This window comes from Nannospalax galili, unplaced genomic scaffold, assembly GCF_000622305.1.
Source record: "Nannospalax galili isolate Female #2095 unplaced genomic scaffold, S.galili_v1.0 scaffold149, whole genome shotgun sequence".
NCBI lineage: Eukaryota > Metazoa > Chordata > Mammalia > Rodentia > Spalacidae > Nannospalax > Nannospalax galili.
In genome coordinates this window covers 66,703-91,348 of record NW_008359763.1, presented here as the reverse complement: position 1 = coordinate 91,348, position 24,646 = coordinate 66,703, and the positions used below count along the sequence as shown (strand labels likewise).

Sequence of the window (24,646 nt, the reverse complement as noted above, 5' to 3'; positions counted from 1 at the left end):
ATGTGTGTCTGTGGACAGCTGAGGGGAGCATATGTGCACATGACTGCGGGCGCCTGCAGAGGCCAGAAGACATAGGGTCCATGGATCCGGAGTTACAAGCATTTGTGAGCCATCTGACAGAGTTTGGGAACTGAACTCGGGTCCTCTCCAACAGCAGCAAGTGCTCTGAGCTCTCTTTCCAGCCCCAATATTCTTGGTTTTAGAGACGCGTAAGTGCTCTAGCTCCTTCGTCTTCATGCATCTCACACACATGCATGCTTCCTCAGGACTCTGATCACATCAGTTAGGCCACTGGAGTGCTCTCATTCTGTGCTGCTTTGTGTGATGTCAAGGTTATGTGGGAATCTTGGTCATAAGTTCCATCATGCCTAGACTGGCCTTCTAACCTCCTGATACTTAAGGCTGCACCAGCACTCTGCTGTTCTGGGTATTTTGGTTTGCGTCTGTGGTGGTAGGATTCCAAGTTGCGTGTGAGCTCTTAGGTTCCTTTCCTGGCCATGGGCTGTCCTTCATGTGGGTGTGAAGCTCTGCCCTCTGGATCTCCCAAGCACATCCTCCTTGCAGCTCTCTCTTCTCCAGTTACTCTGCCTGGACCCTGGACCCTGGACCCTGGCTGTCCTCTCCTTTCTGGACTTGGTGGTCTGGACTTGGTCGTAGGCAGGCCCAGGCTCAGCTCCCTACACACCCATGGTCCAGGGGCAGTTGCTGCCTCTTATATTTTGTCCATTTTATCCCTTTAAGGCAGTAGGGCTGAATACGCTCACAGTTTTCAACGTGAGAGAGAAGCTAATTTAGCAGTTCCTTTGTCATGGCTCTGAGTCAAGCCTTGTGTCAGTCATGAACTGTGGTTCTGCACAGATCATGTACTGCCACCATGTATGCTCAAGCAGTTGACCTCTTCCCTCTGCCGGTGTTGGACCTGGTGTCAAAACATGGACGCTCCCTGGAAGAGGAGTGATTTAATGCTGCTTATTACCAATTAGAAAGACAGGTGAGTCTAGGATGTACGGGCTAGCTGCCGACCTGTGACCTATCAGCAGGGGCTTGTGTAGAGCTGCCTCCCTTCTCCAGCTGTGGAGAGGGAGAAAGTCGTGATTGCTGGGGTGTCTCGGGCAGAATGACAATAAGAAAGTCACCCTCCACATCTGCCGACTGCTAGTTGACCACGTGCCCTCGCCGACTGACCGGTGCCTCCTCAGGACATCTGCGGGGTCAGGTATGCAGGCTGCGGAGCAGGAGTCCGCACCCAGCCAGTCCTGGAGGAAGGTGGCCGGCTCGGCCCTAAGGGTTCTGGGCGGCCGGCAGGTGGCAGCCGCCTCCTAGCTGCTGGGTTGGTTCTCCGAGCTGCACCGCATGTCGGTCGGCCGGTACTGCAGCCTCCACCACAGCCGGGGCCCGTACTTGGCCATTGCTGGAGCCACCGGTGAAGCCTGAGCCCAGGCCTGCTGGGCTAGCCTCGGCTACTGCCTCACTTCTGCCTCCAGGTCAGGGCTTTCTCCACAGCCTACTCTCGGCCAGGCTTCCGGGCATCGCAGTGTCACCCGCCCTGGTGTATTGGTACCCACACACCCTACCAGTATCCATCCATTCTGCGTGTGGTCAGCCAGTCGGCAGAAGTGGCCAGCCCCGACGGAAAGCTGTCACCGTTCTGCCCGGAAGTTCCTGCTGTCCCTGGGTTCTGGATCCGAACTTCGCTGGAGACCCTCCTGGCCTCTGCTGGCCTGCCCCAGCCAGCTCGCCAGTCCAGTGCGGCCACCTGCGCCCCTACGGCCTGTTCCCTCAGGTTTCTGCCGGCCGTCCCCGATGCCCACGCCCCTCTGTTCTGCAGACCTTGGCAGGGTTGTCCTGCCCCCACCGGGCCCAGGCACCTGGCCCTGGAGGGAGGGGGCGATGTAGGCAGACCCCCCGGCAAGTGGCCGCATCCAGCGGAGGAGGGCGAGGCGGTCTTCCCCGGTTTAAAGCTGCCCGTTGGTCCTGCAAGCTCTTGGGGAGGCGCTGCCCAGGCTCCGCGCACACCCAGGCCCCGCAGGTGCCGCCGGCCGCTTCCGCCCTCCGCCCGGGAGCAGCAGTGGGCCGGGGCAGAGCTCGGCGGTGCGCGGACGGCGCGGGACTCGGTGCTCGCCATGGCCCGCGGCCTGCGCGGCCTCCCGCGGCGCGGCCTCTGGCTGCTGCTGGGTGAGTAGACCTGGGGCTCCCGCGGGCGCCGAGCGCACGTCCGCCGTCCCCAGGGGCTCCGCGCCGGTGCGGCTTCTGGAGCCGGCGGGCACGGACGAGGCGTCCGGAAGGCACCACAGGGCAACTTGCTTTTGGTGGGGGCGGGGAGGCCGGGGACGGGGACGGGGGCGCGGGGTCCTCTGCCAGGCCCTGGGTCGGGGCTCCCAGCTGTGGGTAACACTGGCGCAGCTTCCCAAGCCACACCTTGCAGATGTGCCCAGCAGTCAGCCACAGCTCACGTACCTGGACAGTGGCCAGAACTGGACATGTCACCTACAGCAGTCGCTTCTTTACGGGTTGCCCTTTGCGAAAACGAGGCCGGCCCTCTTCCTTGTGGAGACCTTTCCATAGCGTTTTGTTTGCTTGCTTGTTAACACCTGGCTAATAAAAGTTCACAGGTGGCAGAACTTGCTGGGCTTTCTACTTTCAGAGTGTTGGTGAACTGAAACCCAGGGGTGACCAGAACCAGGGCAGATTCAGCAAGAAAGCCCATTTCGCTTCCCTTGTCTGTTACGTGCTCATACGATGCTGTCAAGACCCTTTCTGAAGTGCCGTAGCTTTGGGAGCACTTCATGTGTGCAGCTAGCTTTTAAAGAATAAAGGACGGGCAGTCAGGGGTCCTGTGTTCCTGGGAAGGCCTGTGGTTCAATGGTTCTTTTCCCCCATCTGTAGTGCTGGTCAGAGGCGCCTGCCGCACGGATTCGGGTGCTGGTGAAGGACTGACCACTAGCACATTTGTAGCCAAGGAAGCAGCCTGGCCAGGTCCATGTGGCCTATCCATGGAAGCCGATCCAACATAGCAGGAAGAGGGACTGGGACCTCCCACAAGCCATGCAAACTGTCCCTGGTGTAAACTTGGCCAAGGAGTGCTGGGTCTGCATAAAAATCGGTTTCAATGTAATGTAATCTGAACATGGATCTTGTCATTTAAGTGTTTTAGCTAAACTTATGTGGAAAGCAAAACCTTATACTATTGACAATATTGATGTATTCTGTGTTAAGATCCGTTTGACTTGACATGGAATTTTAGCTTCAGTTTCCTAAGAAATGGAGCATATCTGTGTTAGCAAGGCAGAGAGCTGGTTGGGTAAATTTTTTCAAACTTAAATATAAAGATTCTTCACTGGTGCCCCGAGGCTGCACCCTTTAAGGCGTATGTAAATAGAACCCTGTGTCACAATCACATATAAGAACCCTCCTTGTTACTGAGAAAAAGATCCCGGTTCTGCTGCAAGTCCAAAGTCCTGTGATCTTAACATTACCCTGAGTGGTCTGGCTCATGTTGTCTTGGGAGAGCAAACACAACTTTATGAGGTTATCAGTGAATTAGTGTCCTCGGAGCCCAGCTGTGATGAGCAGAGTCCCTGAGCTCACGCTATGTTCTCCCCAAGCCGCAGCGCTGGCCAGATCTCCTTGGTGATGGTGAGTTCACGATTCCGAATGGCAGCGTGGAAAGGTTTTTTTTTTTTCTTTAAAGTACGCCAATATACAGGACTAAGATCTTATCTGTGACAATTTTGTAAACAACTTATATTTTTCTTATTTGACCTGCTCGGTTTGTGTGCAAGTTGTTAAAATTTCAGCATGTATATGTATTTCCCTCTGAGTGCCCTGTGTGCTGTTGTGTTTGTAGAAGCCCCTCGCGTAAGGCCATGTGCATGCTTTACAGTTCATGCGTAATTATCCGAAAGCTTTTCAGCAGTCCGAAAAGAAGGTACTTCCAGATGAGCGGTTATCCCTTGGTGACACCAAGCTCCTGTTTTTGCAAGCTTCACTTGGGCACCCGAGCTGCTGGCATGGTCAGCTCCTGGCTCTTTGGTACTGGAAAATGTATGTCTTATCTGTCATGCTGGGGCCAGGGGTTGGGCTATATAAATTTGTATACCTGCAAGTGGAACTGGAGCATCCTGGGAAATGCAATGTGGAGCAGATGCTGTCTGTATCTGGATACAGCTCTAACCCTGGAGTCTAGATCCCAGGACTCTCACTAATCGACTCAGAGTGCTTGTTTGCTGTAACTGTGTGCTCAGCAGCAGGAGAGCGTCTTGGCGGTTTTTGTCTCACTTCCCTGCACTTATGCCCATCCCATGTGCACTGCCAGTCCAGCCAGGGCTGTGGACCAGCATTTCCATCCACATTGGATGTGGCAGCAAGCGGCGCCATCGGGAATCATTTAAGTGGAATCCTTACTTAGGGCAAAAAGCCCATTGGAAAAATATCTTGTGATTTCCCCACACACACCCCAGAATGAACTAATTTCATAGTTTCTGATCAAGTTAAAACTGGCATCTGGCAGAGGGTGTGATGTGGGTGCCACATGTGGTATGAATTCCAGTGAAATGCTGAGCCAGGAAGTAGTTTCCTAAGGGCTCCCTCCCCCAGCCAGAGCCCATCCTCTAAGCTCAGGGCTGTGCCTTCAATGGGACGCTGGCTACTGGGATGGCCCTGGGCTGGACAATCAGCTTTCTGCTGGGCCTGGAAAAGGCAGGTTCTCTTTTGCACAGTGAATGTATCCCGAGTGCCAGCTGCCCCCTTGCAGACTGCAGGCCACAGGCTGCTCCCCAGTCCATGAAGCAGAGGAACAGATGTGTTCCCGAGATCTTTCAAGCCCCTAGTCAGAACCTGCCCCAGGAACCCATCACGTTTGAGCAAAATGTCCACCCTTTACCTGTTGCATAGCTCAGAGCTCATACGGTGTCAAAAAAAAGGGGGTCTGGGTACCACTAAGTAGCCCTCCTGGCTGTCCCACAGAGCACCAGACACAGCCCACTCCTGTTTCAGAATGATCCAGCCCCAAATGTCCACAGTCCCAAGGTGAAGAAATACCCCAATTTGACCATACAGTTGGCCTTCTGTCCTCACATCTATCTGCTACAGCCAGCCCTATGTTCACAGTGCTTTTAGGCCGAGGATGGTGTCCCACATCTGTAATCACAGTATTCATGAGGCTGAGACAGAGGGATTACAAGACAGACCAGCTTGGACTACATAGGGAGGCCTTGTCTCAAAAAAATCAAAATGTATCAACAAACTAACCAAACAAAAAAAGACTGTAGGGCCGGGGAGATGGCTCTTGCCTCATAAGAGTGAGGACCAAAGTGACAATCCCCAGAATGCATAGCTCAAAGGTCTGGAATCCCAGCACTCTTATGGGGAGACAGGAGAAGCCCCAGAAGCTCTCGGGCCACCTAGGCGGCTGTATGCGGAAGAACAGCAGGTGCCCTCTCAGCCGAGGTAGAAGGTGAGGGCCAATACCTGAGGTTGTCCTCAGACCTCAGTGTATACTGTGGCTGTAGAGAGACAGTGGGAGCATATCTGGGGTGGTGCAGCTCTGGGGAGCTTGGGCACAAGGAGGGATGTACAATGGCCCTGGCTTGGGAAGCCATGTTGACTAAAGCTAAGGAGGGGCTTTGAGCCACTCAGGCCGGTCCTTCAGGAAGGCTGGTCCTGTAGCTTCAGTTATGATTCTGAGGACAGTGGGAGTTTGAAGGAAATGTAAGGACTGACATGAGTAGTGGCTTAGAAGAGACCTGGGCTACACACCATGAGGCTGTGGGTACTGGAGCTGGCCAGACCAGGCGAGGACAGTGGGTGGATAAGGATTCTGGGGACCCCCAAGGTAAAGGTGAAGGACAGGAGCCCAAACACAAGAGCCTTGGTAAACTAGACTTCTTTTTGAGACAGGGTCTTACTATGCAGTCCCTGGCTGGCCTGGAACTTATTATGTAGACCAGGCTAGCCTCAAAGTCACAGAAACCTGCCCATTTCTGCCTCCTGAGAGCTGTGATCAAAGGTATATACCACTACCCAAGCTAAACTGAAATTTAGACAGGTGTTCCAGCATAAATATGCATTGTGCAATATTTGAGACAAACTCATTGTTAATAAAAAGAGATAATCTTGAATTTGAATGAATAGGGACTCCTGTCATTTATTTGCTGAGTTTGACAGTTCATCCCTGGCAGCCTGGGGCAGGGTTCCCTGAGAAAACAAGGCTGTGTAGCTAGCTGGTAAACAGGTTTCTGTATAAATCAAGGGTTAATGCACATCCCTGGCAGCCTGGGGCAGGGTTCCCTGAGAAAACAAGGCTGTGTAGCTGGTAAACAGGTTTCTGTATAAATCAAGTGTTAATGCGAAAGAAACATGGCATGAGAGAGACTGAGGGCAATGTCTCTGTCCAGGCAGTGCCAGGGCCTCTGGTAAAAGGGATTCCTTGGGAGAGTGCTGGAGACAGGCCAAGTCCACAAGGGCAAGTGAAAGCCCCAGAGAAAGGAGAGCATCCACAGGCTCTAGTAATAGTGAAGAATGGATCAGGACAGCCCTGGTGCTGGGCATGTTGTCACGGGAGAAGGGAACAGAGCAGACAGTAGGGTCAGAAGTGGAAGGGGATGGATAGCAGACTTGTTCCTTGACTCACCTGCTGCTTGTCTAAGGACGTCAGTTGTTGGACCTTTCGGGTGATGGTGATTTAGTGGTAATGGATTTCATAAGTCTTGAGGAGGGCTCACGTTGAGATCCTCTGTTCAAGAAACTCATTCTTCCTCCCACATCTTCAGCCAGGGCTCCGTGGAATGGCACCGCCTGTAAGTTACTCCTTCAGAGGCCTATGGTTTGGGGTGCTGCTACGATGGACTGCCTTCCTAACTGGCTAAGACTAGGTTAAAAGACATACGCTTTTGTGTCTGTTGTTTACATTTATTTATTTGCATGTATGTGAGGCTATGGGGGGAGGTGTGCCACAGTGCACACATGGAGGTCAGAGGACAGCCTGCAGGAATTGGTTCTCTTTCCACTATGTGGGTCCCAGAAATTGAACTCAGGTCATCTGGCTTGGTAGCAAGTACCTTTACCCACATAGCCAGGCCCCAGAGACACATTTTGCTCCATGTTCTTTGTGACTTCTTGCTCTTTGTGTTTTTGTTTGAGCTCCTCAGCTCAGCTTTTCAAGCAGTTCACTATGCCGGCCACAGCCAGGAGTGACCTCGCTGGCTGCTGCCTCCCGGCGCTTCATGCTCTGGTGTCTGTCCCCTCTGAGTAGGCTGTGGTGGTAGGTCTGCAAACCATCCACCTTTCTTCCATGGGACAGAGGCTTTTTATTTCACTGTCCATTGGGAGTGGGAAGGGAATGGAGGACACGTCACCTTTCCACATGTGAGATGCTTTACTGTGTTAAGGGTAAAACACTAGTTCACACAGAGCATCTTGCCCAGCTGCCATCGTCTCCTGGCCAAGGAGCAGCTGACCCGCTGAGATGTGAGGTGGAGGGGCCACGCAGTGCGTCCTCTTCCTGCTCCCCTCCTGGGATGAGCAGTACTCAGAGGCCCAGTGCTACCTGCCAGACAGACCAGCTCAGGACCCCTGCTTACTTAGTTCCTAGCATCGTCATCCTTAAGTGGGGTTTCTCTTTTGTGGCTTTTATCACCACGAGTGGGGTTCCTTTCCATGGGAGCCATGTGGATAACTCCTCTGCCCCACAGGAAGGAGAAGGCCTGAGAGCTGTCTCTCCACCTCCATGGGGTCTTCCATGGCTGACTGCTTGCGTGGGTTTCTGTATTTTCCCACGCAGTGGTGTCAGGCAAGTTTCTGACAACATGTGCATTTCACCCACAATACTCTGCAGAGGCTCCTGACTTACCATGGGTTGACTTTAGATTTTCCCACGTCGATGCGAAAGCAATCCCTATCTGGTCTCTTGAGCTGCAAGCACAGCCTCCCATCAGCCCTTCAGTCCCAGGATTTAGAATAGTCAACACTGTAGAATGTGCTGTGCAACTGAGCCTAGATACTCCAGAGTGCAGGTAAGCCTTCCATCCCTGTGACAAAGTACCTTACAGAACCAACTTAAAGGAGGAAGGATTTATTTTGGCTCAGAGTTTCAAATGTTTCAGTCCATGATAACTTGGCCGTGTTATTTCTAGACTGTGGTCAGAAAGAACATCATAGCAGGAGCATGTGGTAGAGCACTGCTACTCCGCTTATGGCAAAAAAGGAGGCAGCAGAGGCAGGGAGGAGAGGGCCAGGGACGGGATGTAGTCCCCAAGGACCTACTCCCTTCAACTAGGTCCTACAACCTGTTTTCATCACCTCCCGGGAGCCTCTCTTGTCAAACCAGGCACTGCCAAAGTTGCACCTCTAAGCACTGCTGCCCTGAGCCTAAGCCTTCAACATGAATCTTTAGGTGACATCCCCTTCTCAATCCCAACACAGAGGTTAGGGTACCACCTGTGTTCACCATTTGGTGACGTTTTCAAAGATACCACATCCTCAGTCTGTGAAGATCCAAGGCCATTGTACATCCGGGTGCTCTGTGTAGGCAGGATGTTATTTTTCTAACTCTCCCTATTGGTGGGTGTCTGTGCTCAGTCTTTTGAGTTGACATTTTCATATTTCAGAATAGACGGTGGTTAATGTTCGCAGTGTCTCTCCCCGTGAAGAGTCACCGCTGGAGAGCACCTGCTGTTTTCTCTGGATGTCTTGTCTGTGTGTCTTTGTTCTCCCTGGTTGAGGAGTGAGCATGCTCTGTGTGGCATCTTAGCCGAATCCCCTGAGTTCTTGTCTGTCTTGTACCCACTGTTAGCATCTTCTGGGTTTTCTGTTTGTGGCTTCTACTTCCTCTTTGACACAGACATTTGTAAATGGATTTTTTTTTTTTTAATCCCAGTGGCTCCAGCTTTTTGGATTGCTGGTTTGATTGTACTGTGGTTGGAGGACAGGTCTGACACTTAGTGTGGCCTGGAGGCACCTTCACCCCACGTTTCCTTTGGTGAATGGCCATGAACCCTTGGGAAGAACGTGGCAGTTTTGTGTTGCCTCTAGTCCTGTGTTAAATTAAAATACTTAGTCCTCTGTGTCCCTATTCACTTTACTCATCCAGATCTCCAAGCTATGTAGGACCCCACCTCTGGGATCTGTCCATTCTCCCTGGCACTGAGCCCTGTATTCAGAAGACAAATGGGGGCGTGTGCATGTAAGCCCTGCCAGTCACCATGGAAGGAGACTCAGTACCACCTCTGCCCACCCACACGCTGCTTTTGAAATTTTATTTTTATTTTTAAATGATAGTTGTATTAGGGTTCTGTACAGGAGCAGAACTGACACAATAAATATATATTATGAAAGGGTCTTATACTGGAGTACATGACGGGGCTGGGCTAACAGTGGCTGTCTGCACACTGAAGAGGCTGAGAACCTCTCAGTCCGTGAGGCTAGATTGCCTCAGCAGTCCCAATCTGGCCCAATCTGGAGAATTCCTGGAGAGCTGCTCAGTCCATGTTGGAAGCCCAAAGAATCTGATTCTAGGCAGGGTGGGCAGGGTATGGTGGTGCACGCCTTTAATCCTAGCATTTGGAAGGCAGAGGCAGGCGGATCTCTCTGTGAGATCAAGGCCAGCCTGGTCCACATAGTGAGTTCCAGGCCAGCTGGGACCACAGGAAGACCCTGTCTCAAAAATTAAAAAAAAATCTGGTTGTGATGTCAGCAAAAGATGGCAATAGGCATTGTGACAGAGCAGATGCTCTCCCTGGCAAGAAGCAACTGAGTGGGGCTCCTCTCTTGATCCTTTTTATGTGGGGAGCTGCCCCCCGACTCTGAGGGAGGGTCTTCTCCCCTCAGTTAACAAGATGAGGCCTTACGTTTACCACCTTGAGTTCATTCACTTCCGTAGGTCTTAAGTACACTTTCTGTTATAGTTAAGTGGCACTAAATACATTCATAACAAGCAAACTTCACCAGCCCAGTCACCTACAAGGAGTCTCTTACCTGTGGAACTGAAACCATCCTGGGTAAATGCTAAATGCCCCCCGACCCCCGCAGCCTGTAACTTTAACTACTGGAGGTAGAATCGTGTAGATTTACCTTTCAGCATAAAGTTCTCAAGGTTCGTCCAGATTATAGCTGGGTTTCCTAACTTTGAAGCTCAAATTGAATTCACTGTATGAACATACAGCATTTTGCTTAATCCTCCATCCCAGGGCGCGTGGGCTGCTTCGCCTTCTCGGCTCTGCTGTGAAGGTGTGTGAGAATGCGTCCTTCAGTGCTCGTGGACATTCACCCGAAGACGTGATTTTTTTGTTTGAGTTTTCAGGAGCCTCCGTGCTTATTTCCGAAACAGCCGCACCTTTCGACGCCCTCTCCACCGGCGCGCACAGAGCTCCCTGCGTCCTCACAACACTTGTTTTTCACAGCAGTGGTCCTGATTGTGTAAAGTACCTTCCATTATTTTAGAGGCAGACTTCCACTTTGTCAGGGACGAAAGTCTTATATTGATGGGACAGTTCACTGTAACCCTTGGGACTTGCTGGAGATCCCCTTGCCTCTTTGACCTGATGTAGCATCTGATTCCGCCAAGGAGTCAGAAGACATCTTTAAGCTGCTTGCTTGCCTGAATCTCTGCTCCTGCTCTCAGGGGCGTGTGACCTTTGCAGACTACTTCCTGTCTCCTAGGGCTCCTCCTCCAGATGAAGGTAGGGGAAGGTCGCATCCCCTAGCTTGAGGATTCTGAGGCCTCTATGTGGAGTCACATGGGGCCTGGGGCACAGTCAGATTTCTCCCAAGATCATTCACTTTTCTTGACTCAAGAACTTCCACATGGAGTTTATTCTAACACCTCATTTTTTATTTTTTGTTGTTTAATACTTCCAGGGGCTGGGCTCCCTTTCCTCCTTCCTTCCCTCCCTCCCTTGATAGGACTTTTTTTTTCTGACTTCTTTCTCAACAAGGTGATTATTGGTATGTACAGAGGAAAGGTACTGATTTTTCATACCAATTTTGTTTCCTGATACTTTGTTGAAAGTGTGTGTAAGGTCTGCGAGTTTCTGGTGGAGTCCTTGGGGGTCTGTAATGTCAGATGGTGCCAGCTACCAATAGGGACCCCCTGACTCCTCCCTTTCCTCTTTGTAACCCTTCAGCTCTTCCTCCGTCTTGTTTGTCCTATTTGTGACTTCAAGCACTACACTAAACAAAAGCAGTAGGAACGGACAGCCCCTAGAGGTACTTGCACATAGGCCTGACGACCTGAGTTCAATACCCACATCCTACAAAGTGGCAGGAGAAAGCTGACTCCTGAGAGTTGCCCTCTTGTGCTGGATAGCTTTAGTGTCAACTTGACACACCTGAGTTGAGGTGGCCTCAACTGGGGAACTGTCTCCCTTGGACTGGCCTTCAGCCATGTCTGTGGGGCAGCTTCTTGATTAATGAGTGATGTGGGAGGGCCCAGCCCACTGTGGGCAGTGCCACCCCGGGCAGCCGGGCCTATGTTGTATAAGAAAGCCGGTTGAGCACAACCCAAAGGAGCAAGCCAGTAAGCAGCGTTCCTCCATGGCCTGTGCTACAGCTCCTGCCTCCAGGTTCCTGCCCTGAGTTCCTACCTTGGGCTCCCTCCAAGATGAACTGTGACCCGGGAAACGTAAGGCAAATGAACCCTTTCCTTCCCAAGTTAGTATTGGTCAGAGTATTTTTTCACAGCAATGGAGAAAGAAACTAGAACACCCCCCGACCTCCACATGCATACTATGGCACTCAGACACTGGCATGCACGCTAAAGAAAATAAATACTAAAGCAGGCACCTTTGTGTCATTCCTGGTGTTGAGGGAAATGCTTGCAATGTTTAGCCATCCGTCCTGCACAGCCTTTTCCATGCTAAGACAAGTTCCCCCTCTTCCTAGTCTCTTCAGGGCTCTTATCACGGATGCTGAACTTTGCCAAAGACCCTTTCTGCATCGTAAACAGTGATATGTTTGTCCTTAAATCTCTTCCTGAGTTGAGATATAATGAATGATTTGTGTATATTGAACCAACCTTGCATTCTTGTAACGAAACCAACTTGGTCATGTATGACCTTCTTAGTGTGTTCTTAAATTCTGTTTGCAAGTATTTTATTGAATTTTCATGTCTGTATTCCTCAGGGAAATTGGGACTGTGGTGTTCATCTATTGCTATGTCCTTATGTAGTCTGGGTATCAGGGAAATACTGAAATTGTTAAATGAGTTTGGTACTGCTCCTGTCCTTTGTTTTACAGAGGTTTGGGGAGCATTGATGTTAGCTCTTCCTCAAAGGTTTGGCACAGTTCAGCAGTGAATCCATCGAGTCCTGGGCTTTTCTTTGCTGGGAGACCTTATGGCCGTCTCAGGCTTCTGGCTTCACTACAGATGTGTAAGTTGTTTCTGTCCTCTCTCTAGGATTGTATCTATTTGAGAGTTTCCAGATTTTGGTGTGTTTTGCAGTATAACCTGATGATTCTCTGGGTTTCACTGAATCTGTGGTCACATCTTTTTAAAAAAATTTTTTTTTCTATTTTATGTGCATGAGTGTATGTGAGTGCACCCATGTCATGCAATGCTGCAAAGGTCAGAAGAGGGCTTCGGGTTCCCCTGGAACTGGAGTTAAGGACGGTTTGTAGCCGCCATGTGGATGCTGGGACTCGAACCCGGGTCCTCTGCAAGAGCAATCAGTGCCATCTCTAACCACTGAGCCATCTCTCCAGCCCCTGGTCACATCTTCTCTATCATCACTAATTTTATTGATCTGGGGCTTCTCTTCGAGTAGTTTGAATAGGAGGCTATCAGTCTTGTTTATCTTTCAAAAAATCACCTCTTTGATTGATTGGGTACTGCTTTCCTGGTTTCCATTTACTTGATTTCTATCCCAATCCTTCCTATTTCTTGCCAGCAGATGCTTTTGTCCTGGCTCACTCTTGTTTCTCCAGAACCTGGAAGCATCGCTGGGTTGTTTCAAAGTGCTCTGATTTTTCATGTGAGCACTCAGTGCCATAGACTTTTCTCTTAGGACCACCTTTGATCGACCCCAGAGGCTCTGGTAAGTTGCGCTTTCCTGTTCATTTATTCTAGGAATTTTATGTCTCTTCTCTGACCTCAGTGACCCACTGGTCGTTCTAGAACGCATTGTTCGGTCTGAGCATTTGTGTAGTTTCTGTGGTTTCTCTCATTAACTTGAAGTCTTATTCCACTACAATCTGATAAGGTACAAGACATCATTTCAGTTCTTAGAACATGGTCTAATTTAGAGAAGAAGGTCCCAGGGGCTGAGGAGAGGGTGTATATTTTGTATCTATCAGGTGAAATATTCCAGAAAGCTATCTTTAAAAACTAGGTTGCTAACATTACAGCCAAATCATGAAAGCCCTGTGTTCTCCTGGGATGGTGGGGGTGTACCTTCAGATGTCAGTGACATCTGGTGAGCATCATGGCCGACGTGGCCACCCACACTGATGGAAGGTGCCCTCAGGAGCTGGCGTGGGGGCAAAGACCATGCAGGAGGATGTTCTTCTCTTGACCTCACAGTCTCAGGATGTCCCCTGAGAGCTATCAGTCCCCAGGGTGATGGAGTACACATGCTGTTTCCTGGTCGCTGCTGGGTGTCACTATGGTGTCACAGTGACCATCATCCCCTGGAACTATCCTTCAGTCTCAGCTTCCCAGGTCAGAGGGCATCCCAGGCCTAGGGAGCTGCTGTCTTCAAAGCCCTGAGGCCACATCTCCAGGGCATCTCAGGCAAATATACTCCAGGGGTGGGTGGCACCCAGCACCGCCCCTCTGGTGCCCCCATGATCCCTCTGTCACGTGTGAAATGCTATTTCTGATCAGTTGGGCGTTTTCTGGTTGTTGAAAATAGGAGCCACGGGTTCTCTGGCTCCCACAGCAACACTGGACTGTTAAGTTACGCACAGCCTTGGGGTGCTCCTGTTCTGACATAGACGGTGCCTCAGTCTGGGCTTCCAAAAACAGTAGGTCCTGCGGGACTACATTCGCCAGCACACAGAGAATGGGCCCTTTGGACCCCAAAGGGCAAGTTTAAAGTTCGGGGCAGTTTTCATGTTTTTAGCATGCCAGTTGCATCTTTAAGAAAGATGAGGGTGCGCCACTGCCTACAAAATGAAGCCGTTCTCTCTATTTGTACATGTGGACGGGAAGGATGGGCAGAGCAGAGGGATGATGGGGTTGGACTCCTCGGGAGGTAGAGGGTGGCTTGGGGAGAGGGGAGATCCAGGGTCTAGGCCAGGCAGGACCAACTGGGCAGCCAGGCACTGACCAGAAATTCTCAGTCTTGGAGACTGAAAGAGGTGGGAGTGTTCTCAGGGCATGGAGGGAACGTGGTTGGGAATGGTTGTTCCTTCTGGTCCCCAGCCTCTGAGTGTCCTTTTCCCTATTGGGAACCACTCCCTCAAAGGAGGCAGCACAGCCTCTACCTGAGAACCAGCTCTGTGGGACAGATGTGCGGCTCCTGCCTCTCTGACCAAGGGGACTTGGAGATACCAGGTCCCAGTGGCAGATTCCCTTAGTGCCCACGTAAGCACATGTTGGGTTTGAATGTGGTCTACACAGAACCCTGACTGAGGCATCCCCTCCCCTGCCTTCTAATTGGTTTTTCCAGAACAAGAGGGAAGGCCATGTCCATTCTTGACCCTCTGTTGCCTAGGCAGCTCCTTACATTAAGGAATAGCCCCAGGTACCTGGCTTCCAGCAGTGTCCACCAACGGTGTGTGGGCACCGCAGGCCCTTTGGTTCATTTGACAGACATTAATGTGCTACCCTGCCGGATTCGAGTGAAGACAGCATTTGCTTGAGTCAGAAGGGAGTGGGAAGTAGGAGGGTGTCAAAAGTGATTCTGAGAAAACCTTCTGCCCACCCTCCCTGAGCACCCAGGATGTGGCTGTGGCTGTAGCTGTGGGCCACTGGAGCAGGACAGCTTGGGGTGTGAAGGTTATGTGAGGAAGGTTGGTTGGGGCATAGAGCAGGTCTAGGTGCCAGGAGCCATAAGGGGTAAGGGACAAATGGAGAGAGGACCCTCACCCCGTACAGGAGGCTGGGTGTCTGATTGAAGCCCCTGAGCTTGCTGTGTGTCTGGGTCTCCTGTACACCACAGAAGGGATTCCACTGGGGTTCCCAGGAGACAGTGGTGTGAAGTAACCCATTGCCCAGTTTTCCCTGATCATTACAAAGTCCAGGTTGGAGAGGTGACTCGGTGGTTAAGAGTGTTGGCTGCTCTTAACCTCTGTGCTTTCAGAGGACCCTGGTTCATAGCACCCACATGGTAACTAACAACTATCTGAAACTCCAGCTCCAGGGTATCCAATACCCTGTTCTGACCTCTGCAGACATTGGCACATACAGGTGCACTTACACACATGCAGGCAAAACACTCATACACATTAAATAAATAAATACGTCCCCAGGGTAAGGGGCATGTATGTGCATAGCTGGCCCTAGCAAGTCCCCAGGCGTCCTCACTGTGCCCATGCGGACTGGCAGATATATCTGGGCTGCCATGAGCTCAGGTGCAGAGACTTGCTGAGGAGTGGAGAGGGGGCCTTGCTGTCCTCTGAGCTTCCCACAACAGATGCAGCCTAGGGCTGGGACCACCATACTTCTCCCTCACCAGTCCCAGCATGCCCTCGGTTCAGGGCCATGACTGTCTCCTGGCCTGGCCTGCCCAAACCCACTGTCCAGGCATGTCCTCAGAGCCTTCTTCCTAAGCAGCCGGGTTCCCAGGCTGCCCTGCCTGGACCTATTGGTTGACGGTACACATGGGGATCCCCAGGCCAACAGGCACTCACATGGAGGCAGGTCAGGAAAACCCAGGTTTGCAGAGCTCAGCCACCAGGCCTCACAAGGCTCCACATGCTGCTGGGGACAGGGGTGTTGTGGGGGATTTTATTTTTAATTAAACACAGGACCTCCCGTTGACTACCGTAAAACGCTGCTGTGTTAGCTTTGGCCACACTGTCAAGATGTGTCGTTGGGGTCTGGCCTGTATGAGGAGGCCACCTATGCCCGGCTCACTTCCTGGGGCCACTGCGTGCTGCTCTGTACCACCCTGCCCTAACTTCAGAAGCACAGGCCTTGACCCAGGTGAGCACCCTGCCCAGCGTCAGGCAGCCCATGCTGGCCCCTCTCCTACCCTGGGGGCCTGGCAAGTGCATGTGAGGGTGACTTTGTAGGGGTGCTCTGGTTTCCCATGCATCGGCCCTGTGCCTAGCTAAGCTCCAGCCCCCCATGGACACCTCGGGTTCCCCAGGGCCCGTCTGTCCTTGCCTTTTGTCAGGTAGCTGATGAGTCTGCTGTCTCTAACCAGGACTCATTCTCCCCCTCATCCTCTCCATCTTGCCACCCCCGGTGCCACCCCTGGTTCTATGTGAGCCACTGGGCACCTCTACCATGTCTAGATCTGCATTGGTGGAGCCCACTCATCCATCTGTCCACCCAGCAATGCCCCTCCTTCAGGGGACAGTGCAGTGGATGGAACTCCTCCAACCCCTTTGCTCCCCCTCCCCCCATGCCCCCCAGCCCTTCCTGACCTGCCCCTCATGCCCACCTCATAGGATAGGCCGTGCCCTTGGCTACACTCCAAGCATCCCCCTGGGTCTCATCTCAAGCCAGGCAGTAGTGGAGCCACCTGCCAGGCCATAGGACCCAGGCCTGAGTTCAGCTCTGGTCTACAACATTTCTGGTGGTGGGACCTCAACTTGTTTCTGACATGAGGCCTCAGTCCTGTAAACTGGTCACTCTAGGACCACCCTTCAAGGTAACAATGAACAAAAGGAGCCTAGGGAAGCCACAGGTGGAAGAGCTCAGTGCAGGCGCCCCTGTATGTCCCCAGCCCAGGTCACTGGAATTCCACCCCCTCCAGGTCATGTCCCAAGACTGGGGCCCCAGGCCCACCGAGGCTCTCTGCCCAAGGGCTTCCAGCTTCTCCTTGGGCCACTCTGCCCATTGCTAGTAGGCTTCCTGATCCCCAGGGTACGAAGAACAGCCCAATGCTCTCCTGAGGCCTAGGGTGAGGAGGGGATGCTAACAAGGCTGGACTGCCCTCCCACCACCCCATCTCTCTGGCAAGGACCAACAAACAGCCCACAGTGCCCAGTGCGATCCTGGCTTCCTCCAGGCTCTTCCCAGTAATAAGGAAGGAAGGAACTGGTGAGTGGAGCTGGCCCTGTGGGCAGAGGATGCTCAGCATGGCCTGGGAGAGGGAGGGACCAAGGGAAAGGGCTGGAAGCCAGAGCACTATGACCACACCCCCAGCTGCTCCTTACAGAGGCTGAGAATGGACTCTCCATCCAAGGAGGCCTGTCACATTAGTGGGTAGGGGCCAGGGAGAGAAGCCCTCCTCACCAGCCCACATCTACCACCATCGAGCTCTGAGGAAATAGGTCACCTTTGATTCTGTGCACTGTGCAGCTTGGGAGATCATCTTTGATCTTGCATTTTTATCAGAATAAGAGTGCAGACACCATTCGTGTTTTGGTTTGCCAGCTTAGTTTATGATTACCAAATACCTGGGCACAGGGGATGTGCCTGGGGCTGGGTGGTTTGGCACAGACCCAGGTACCAACTTCACAGGGTAGACCCAGACCCTCTCCTGCAACCCCTGCCGGGGGCAGCAGTGATTCCTTACCTATATTTGGGACACTACCTGGTGTCATCTCAGATCTGCCCTTGAGTTTGGAGGCCAGCAGACCTGCGCTAAATCCCAGCAAGCCGTGCCTGCTGCCTAGGTTGCTATGACTGTGCAGGTGTCAGGATGTCATGGTTGGTGTCAGTTGTCAACTTGACACAGCTGGGCAGAGAAATCCTCAACTGGGAAATTGCCTCTTTAAGGCTGGCTTGTGGGCATGTCTGTGAGATGTTTTCTTAACTGTTGAGTGTAGGCAGGCTCAGCCCACTGCGGGCAGTGCCACCCCTGGGCAGGCTGTCCTGTACTGAATAAGAAAGCAGGCTGAGCACGGGCCAGAGGAGCAGGCAGTCAGCAGCGTTCTCCGGTGGTCTGTACTTTCAGCTCCTGCCCTGAGTTCCTGCTTGGCTTCCCTCAATGACAGACTGTCACTTGGAAGTGAGATGCAATAACCTCTTCTTCCCCAAGTTGTTTTTGGTCAGAATGTTCTAGTACAGCATAGAAAGTAACTAGGGCAAAGAACCATGCCAGAGGGTGAGACAGTGCAAGTGTGAGACCAGTGCCTGGTGCCAGTGCCCACAGTGACTCAGGAGAAACGGAGCTCATTGCCAGCCTTGGCCTCATGGTAACCAAGGCCCTGGCCTCATGGTAACCAAGGCCCTGGGGTACCACCTTCAGAAACACAAAGTGACCAAGGAGGAAAGCGAATGGGAGCCGTAACTGTCAACTTGACACAACTTAGAATTACCTAGAAAGAGTCTCAGTGAGGGATTATCCACGTTGGAGTGGCCTATGGGCGTGTCTATGAGGGCTATCTTAAGTTAACTGCTGTGGGAAGACCCAGCCCACTGTGGCCAGCACCTTTCCCTAGGCTGACAGTGCTGAACTGTATGAGTGGAGAAGTCAAGCTGAGTACCAGCAAGTGAGCACACGTGCTGTTGCTTGTCTCTGCCTCTGACCATGGGTGCGATGTGACCAGCTGCTCCAAGTCCCTGCTACAGTGACCTCCCCCAGTGATGCATTGTGACCTGGAATCCTGAGCCACATAAACCGTTCCTCCTCCAAACTGCTTTTATCACAGCAACAGAAATGGCACCAGAGCTGGTTCCAGCTCCTGATGACACAGATCCCTTCCTGGTGCCCTGTGGACCCTGGGGTAGACTGGTGAATGGTCGGGGTGCATTGAGAGAGGCTGTCTACTAGGAGGCAGAGCTGGCAGGTCATAGCCCCTGTACCCTGTCTTGCAGCATACCACCTCTTCATGGTCACCGCCTGCCAGGACCCTGACTATGGCACCCTCATCCAGGAACTGTGCCTCACCCGCTTCAAGGAGGACATGGAGGCTGTCGGGAGGACCCTGTGGTGTGACTGGGGGAAGACCATAGGGTAAGTCCTGTCAAGGGAGGAGAAGGCTGGGAGGCATCCCTTTCCCCTGAGCTGTACTGGGGCATTGGGCCACTTCCTCTAGGAGGAAGCCAGAGTCCAGAGGAGCAAATTGAAGACAAAGGGGGCACCAGTGGCGGCTGGCATGAGAATGAGGAGAAACTATGTCCTCAGTGGCCGTCCAGGTGTCAGTAAGTACCAGGGCAGCAGGAGACAAAGGTTCGGATCAGACACCAGTGACCACCCAAGTGCAGGCACCTGGGGGCAGTGTCAGGAACCCTGACTGGCCCAGTCTTGTGACAGAAGTCAGCCTTCAGGACTAGTCCTGCTGGCTCCTTCCATCCTGTAGTCAAGCCAGAGCTAGTCTTCCCTTCTGTCTGCCTGAGCTCAGCCAGTTCCGTGTGCAGAGCTTCAGGGTCAGGCTGTCTCCTGCTGGCTCCTTCCATCCTGTAGTCAAGCCAGAGCTAGTCTTCCCTTCTCTCTGCCTGAGCTCAGCCAGTTCCGTGTTCAGGGTCAGGCTGTTGGTGGAAGGGTGGCTCACAGCCCCACCAACAGTGCCACTCACTGAGCCCTTCCCCTCGAAGACCTAGCCTTTCTGCCCAAAGGCCCTTCTTCCTAACACGGTGTTTGCTGTTGCCTCTCCCCAGGCACCCTCAGAAGGCTGTGGAAGGGTGGCTCACAGCCCCACCAACAGTGCCACTCACTGAGCCCTTCCTCTCGAAGACCTAGCCTTTCTGCCCAAAGGCCCTTCTTCCTAACACAGTGTTTGCTGTTGCCTCTCCCCAGGCACCCTCAGAAGGCTGGAGGGTCTCCCTGAGCTGGCAGGGCTCCACCAGCGGGAGCAGGGACCAGAGTTTGGGGATGTCCTCCAACCACTCTCTAGACTGTCTCCTCTTCAGTGTGTAGAGTTAGAGCATCATGGGGCTCCAGTGGGCAAGTAACTCTGTGGGGTGTGTGTGTGTGTGTGTGTGTGTGTGTGTGTGTGTGTGTGTGTGTGTGCAGCTCCAGCTACGCAGTCCTTTGTAGGGGTATCCATCTGGGTTCACAGGGTTACAGAACCCAAGTCTAGAAGCTCAGAAAAAGAAAACAATGTTTAAGAGACAAATGTTGGGGCTGGACAGATGGCTCAGTGGTTAAGAGGACTTGGCTGCTCTTGCAGAGGACCCAGGTTCAGTTTCCAGCACCCACATGGCAGCTAACAACCATTTGTGACCCCAGTTCCAGAGGATTCAATGCCCTCTTCTGGTTTCTATGGGTATTGCATACACATGGTGTACTTACATATATGCAGGAAAATACTCATTCACATAAAATATAAATAAATAAAAAAATTTTTAAAGATAAGTGTTGTGTGGATGAAGAGAGGCTTTACTTATGGCCATAGGATGGAGAAGAGGCAAAAGTCAGCGTCTTCAGCCCTGGGCATCAGGGTAACAGACAGGGCAGGAATGGCAGGAGAGAAAGGCTAAGAGGAGAAATGCTCATGTCTTTTCCGAGAATCAACAAGCATTGTCCAGAAACTCAGAAGCCACCTCTTTTCCTTCTTTTCCTGGTCTGGCGTTTCCAGTCAGGGTAGCTGGTAGGGCTCTTCTAAGGGGAAGGCAGAGTCCAGGCAAGTCTAGGTCCAGTTCTTCCTGTACTATAGTCTGGACAAAATGCTTCTCAGATGAGCCACATGTCATCCACATGCTGAGTGGAACTTGACCCAAAGGTGGAGGCTTCAAGGAGACAGGCACAGTGTGAAGACAGAGGCCAAGCCTCCTCACCCCATCCCAGCCCCTTGATGCCTGCAGGTCATATGAAACCCCTTCAGGTCCCTGGAAGGTCACCCAGGCACCTGCTTCCACTGCACAGCAGAGGTGCTGTCTGCAGCTAGGCTCATGGGAAACTCAGCAAATCACCAGTAGTGTGGCCTCCAAAGCTATGTAGTCAACTACAGCTGAAGAGTTCATCTAGACTATTCTCTGATGGCACAAGGGGGAGACTGAAGACAAAGGCACCCCGGCCTTGCTGTTACAAGCCGCCTGGGGTCTGAGTGGATTCCAGTGCTGACCAAGGACATCTCACAGGATAAGGCTCTTCCTCAGTCATCATGGCACAATGCGGACAGTAGGTGTACACAGTAGGCATACATTCTCAATGCCCCATGGATGGGGCACACAGTAGGTGTACATTCTCAATGCCCCATGGATGGCAGGTGCTTTCTTCCAGTGCCTGAGAGAGAAGAAAGGGAGTCCTAGGGACCCACAGTGGGGAGAGGAGGAGAGGAGCCCTGGGGAGGGTCTCCACTAGGCAAAAGTGGAGCCAGTATGGTGTGCCAAGAGCAGATTTGGTTCAGTGCCTCCAAGGGTGCAGGGCTCACCTGGGCTCCTGCTGCAGGCAGACCAGGCAAGTCCTTTGGCATGAGAGGCCTTTCTAGGAGTTCCAGAGCCTCCCTGATGGAAGGAGATGGGAGGCACGGGACAAGCACCCACAGGTAGGTCTTGTGTCCATAGGTTCATGGGGTGGGATCCATGTTCCCTTGAAAGCCTGGGTTTAGATCTATCCCCACTCTTGGGGTTCTCCCTCCCTTGCAGTGGCCCCTTCTCTCTTACTGAGGAGGCCCAGTGGTCAGTGCCCTGGCTTTCCCTGCCCTCTGAGGGCAGAGCACATTCCTTCTCCTGTGGGTGCCCTTTGCACCCAGCAGAGATATGTGTTCCATGCATACTTGCTGAAGACAGTCTGCCTTGGGAGCCCGCAATGGAAAAATTAGGAAGGCCTGGATTGTCCACAAGTGTGGTGCGGGATGGGTTTGAATCATGTACCCCAGCTCCACCCTCCACTCAAGCCGGAGAGCTATCACTGGCTGAGGTAGACTGTCTAAACCCAGGCCCTTCAGCTCAAGACCCACATCCCTGTCCATGGCCCCCGGCCAGGTCCCACAGGATACAGTGGGGACCAAGCAGCACCCTCTGTTGAGAACCTCACCCTCATCTTAATCTGTCCTACTGGAAGCCACTGGGAAACTTCTAGTCTCATTTTTCTAAGCTGAGACATGAGCCAGGAGTTGGAAAGGGAGACAGGAGAGGTTTTTAAAAACAGTAGAACAGCCTGTTCTTAGGACTAATTGGCTTCCTGCCTTGTTTGAGCAGTTTTTATTTAAATGAAAGTTGCCTTTATTATGATCCAGGGAAGACACAGCTGGGCCCTGGGGAAAAGCGCTCACTACCTTCCCCACATAGTGATCACTCATGATGTGTAATTGGTGGCAAAGGAAGGCAGAGAGGACAGATGCGGGCAGGGTGGCATGACCACATCCTGCAGAGGCGGAGTCTGCGGGCTACAGATGTGAAAAGAGGAATGGTCAGCTCCAGGCCAAGGACAGGTGGCTGTGATTGGAGCTGTGTGGTGTACGACTGGGAGCGTCCACATGACAGCAGTACTTCCGCTAGTCCACTCGGACCTGCCAACCCGGGTCTGTGCTGAGACATTGTTGGTCCCTGACATGTCCCCGTCCTTGCTGCATTCTGCAGCAAAAGGGGACTTAAGTCACACGTGGAACTGAAGACACCAACCCAATGACCTTGACACTGAGAGGCTGCTCTGGATTACCCAGGTTGGATTAGCCAAAGCTTCTAAGTTGGTGCCAGTTCTGGGCATTGAAACACTTCAGGTTGGCTCTCTCCCTTTGACATGCACTGGCCCGTGTTTGAACATGTCCTTGGCTTTCTGATAGCACAGTGTCCCAGGCATACCTTTTAAATCTTGGCTGTAAAATCAGCCATTTCTCTAAGGAGCTCCTCGTAATTTTTATTGGGAGATGAAATTTAGGAATCCAGACATGTCTATTAGAGCCCACGTATATATGACTTCTGTATGTGCACACACAGACACAGGATCTCACGTAACACATACACACACACACACAGGTTTGAGATGAGAACATGGGTGGCTGCCTCTGACCTTGGTGTAGAGAATGGCTGTATACTACAAGAATTTACCTTATGGAGTGCCGGGTTCTGCCCTCCCTCTGGCCTCCAACTACCAGAGGGCCTGAGGTCTCAGGGGACACCTGACAGCCCCCATCCTGCCTCCATGTGGTGGTGAGCTTCTGCTAATTGTGCCATACCATCCCCCTACCTGGGATTTTGTGAGGCCCCTCCCAAGGCCCCAGGGGAGATTTGGCTTTGGTAGGCTAAGGCTAAGATCCTAGCAGACAGCCTGAGAGGGTGGGTTCAGACTTCTTCCATCAGGGTAGATGCTGGGAGCTCAGCAGAACACCAGAGTGTGCTGGGTTCTGGCCTCCCTCTGGCCTCCAACTACCAGAGGACCTGAGAACCCAGGGGACAGCCTGACAGCCCCTGATCCTGCTTCCACATGGTGGTGAGAGTCCCCTAATTGCACCATACCATCCCCCTACCTGGGATTTTGTGAGGGCCCTCCCAAGGCCCCAGGGCAGATCTGCCTTTGGTAGGCTAAGGCTGGGATCTCAGCAGACCTCCAGAGAGTGCCAAGTTCTGACCCCCCTCTGGCCTCCCTCTGGCATGGGGTTAACAAAGCACAGGACTGCCTGAGAGAGCCTGGATCCTGCCTCCACGTGGTGAAGGAAGCCTGAACATACCTGACTAGAACCTGAATTGGGTTTCTGTGGGTACCCCTGAATAGCTGATCTGAAGCCATCAGTTCCCTCCAAAATAAACCTGAGAGAACCTGAACCCTGTACCAACCAGCTTTACATAAATAATAAAGAGTCTAGGTTACAAACAGAAGCATACTTCAACTTAATTCTCATATCAGAAATCATAAACAGCAAAAGAAATTCACATGCCAAAACCACAACGAAAAAATAATAAAATGGAAAGCCAAAACACTATGTCCCCACCAAACCCCACCAATCCTTTAGAAGAGTTCAACAAGGAAAACCCCCTAGAGATAACCCAGGACACTGAATTTAAAAGAACAATCATAAACATGATCAAGGAATTCAATGAATTTAAAGAACATACAAACAAGCAAATCAAAGAGCTAAAACAAGATAGGGATAAACTTCTGAATGAATTCACAAAAAAAGATAGAAACATTGAGGAAAACTCAGGCTGAAATGAAGAAGGAAGTGTAAAACTCATTAAGCCAACTTGAAACAACAGGGGAAAGCCTCACCACTAGAATGAATGAAATGGAAAACAGAATATCAACACTGGAGGATAAAGTTGAAGAACTGGACCACTCAAGCAAAGAGTATGGAAAAATTTTAAAAACACAAGAATGGAATATGCAAGAGATGTGGGACACCATGAAAAGACCAATGTACAGATCATAGGAATAGAGGAGGGAGAAGAATTTCAGATTAATGGTGTTGACCAGCTCTTAAACAGGATTGAAGAAGAGAATTTCCCAAAATTAAGGAAAGACATCCCCATACAAACACGTCACATAAAAGGAAAGCACATCAGAATTATAGTGTTATATGTGACTTGTTTTCCTTTTGCTGCTTTCAGTATTCTCTTTGTTCTGTACATTTAGTGTTTTTATTATATGTTGTGGGGAGTTTCTTTTCTGATCCTATTTGGTGTTCTATGTGCTTCCTATATTTGTATGGGGATGTCTTTCCTTAATTTCTGGAAATTCTCTTCTACAATCCTGTTTAAGATCTGGTCAACACC

General features: G+C 51.7%; 1 protein-coding gene across 1 annotated transcript in view; it reads left to right on the top strand.

Annotated features, from left to right (window-relative positions):
- The first annotated feature begins 2,075 nt into the window (after positions 1-2,075).
- Ramp1 (receptor activity modifying protein 1) overlaps positions 2,076-24,646 on the top strand; it is a 58,248-nt gene continuing 35,677 nt past the window's right edge. Inside the window, exons 1-2 of the mRNA XM_008823651.3 lie at positions 2,076-2,175; positions 18,869-19,007. Of these exons, the coding sequence (XP_008821873.1) occupies positions 2,124-2,175; positions 18,869-19,007 (191 nt within the window). The 5' untranslated portion in view covers positions 2,076-2,123. The remainder of the gene's footprint in view (positions 2,176-18,868; positions 19,008-24,646) is intronic.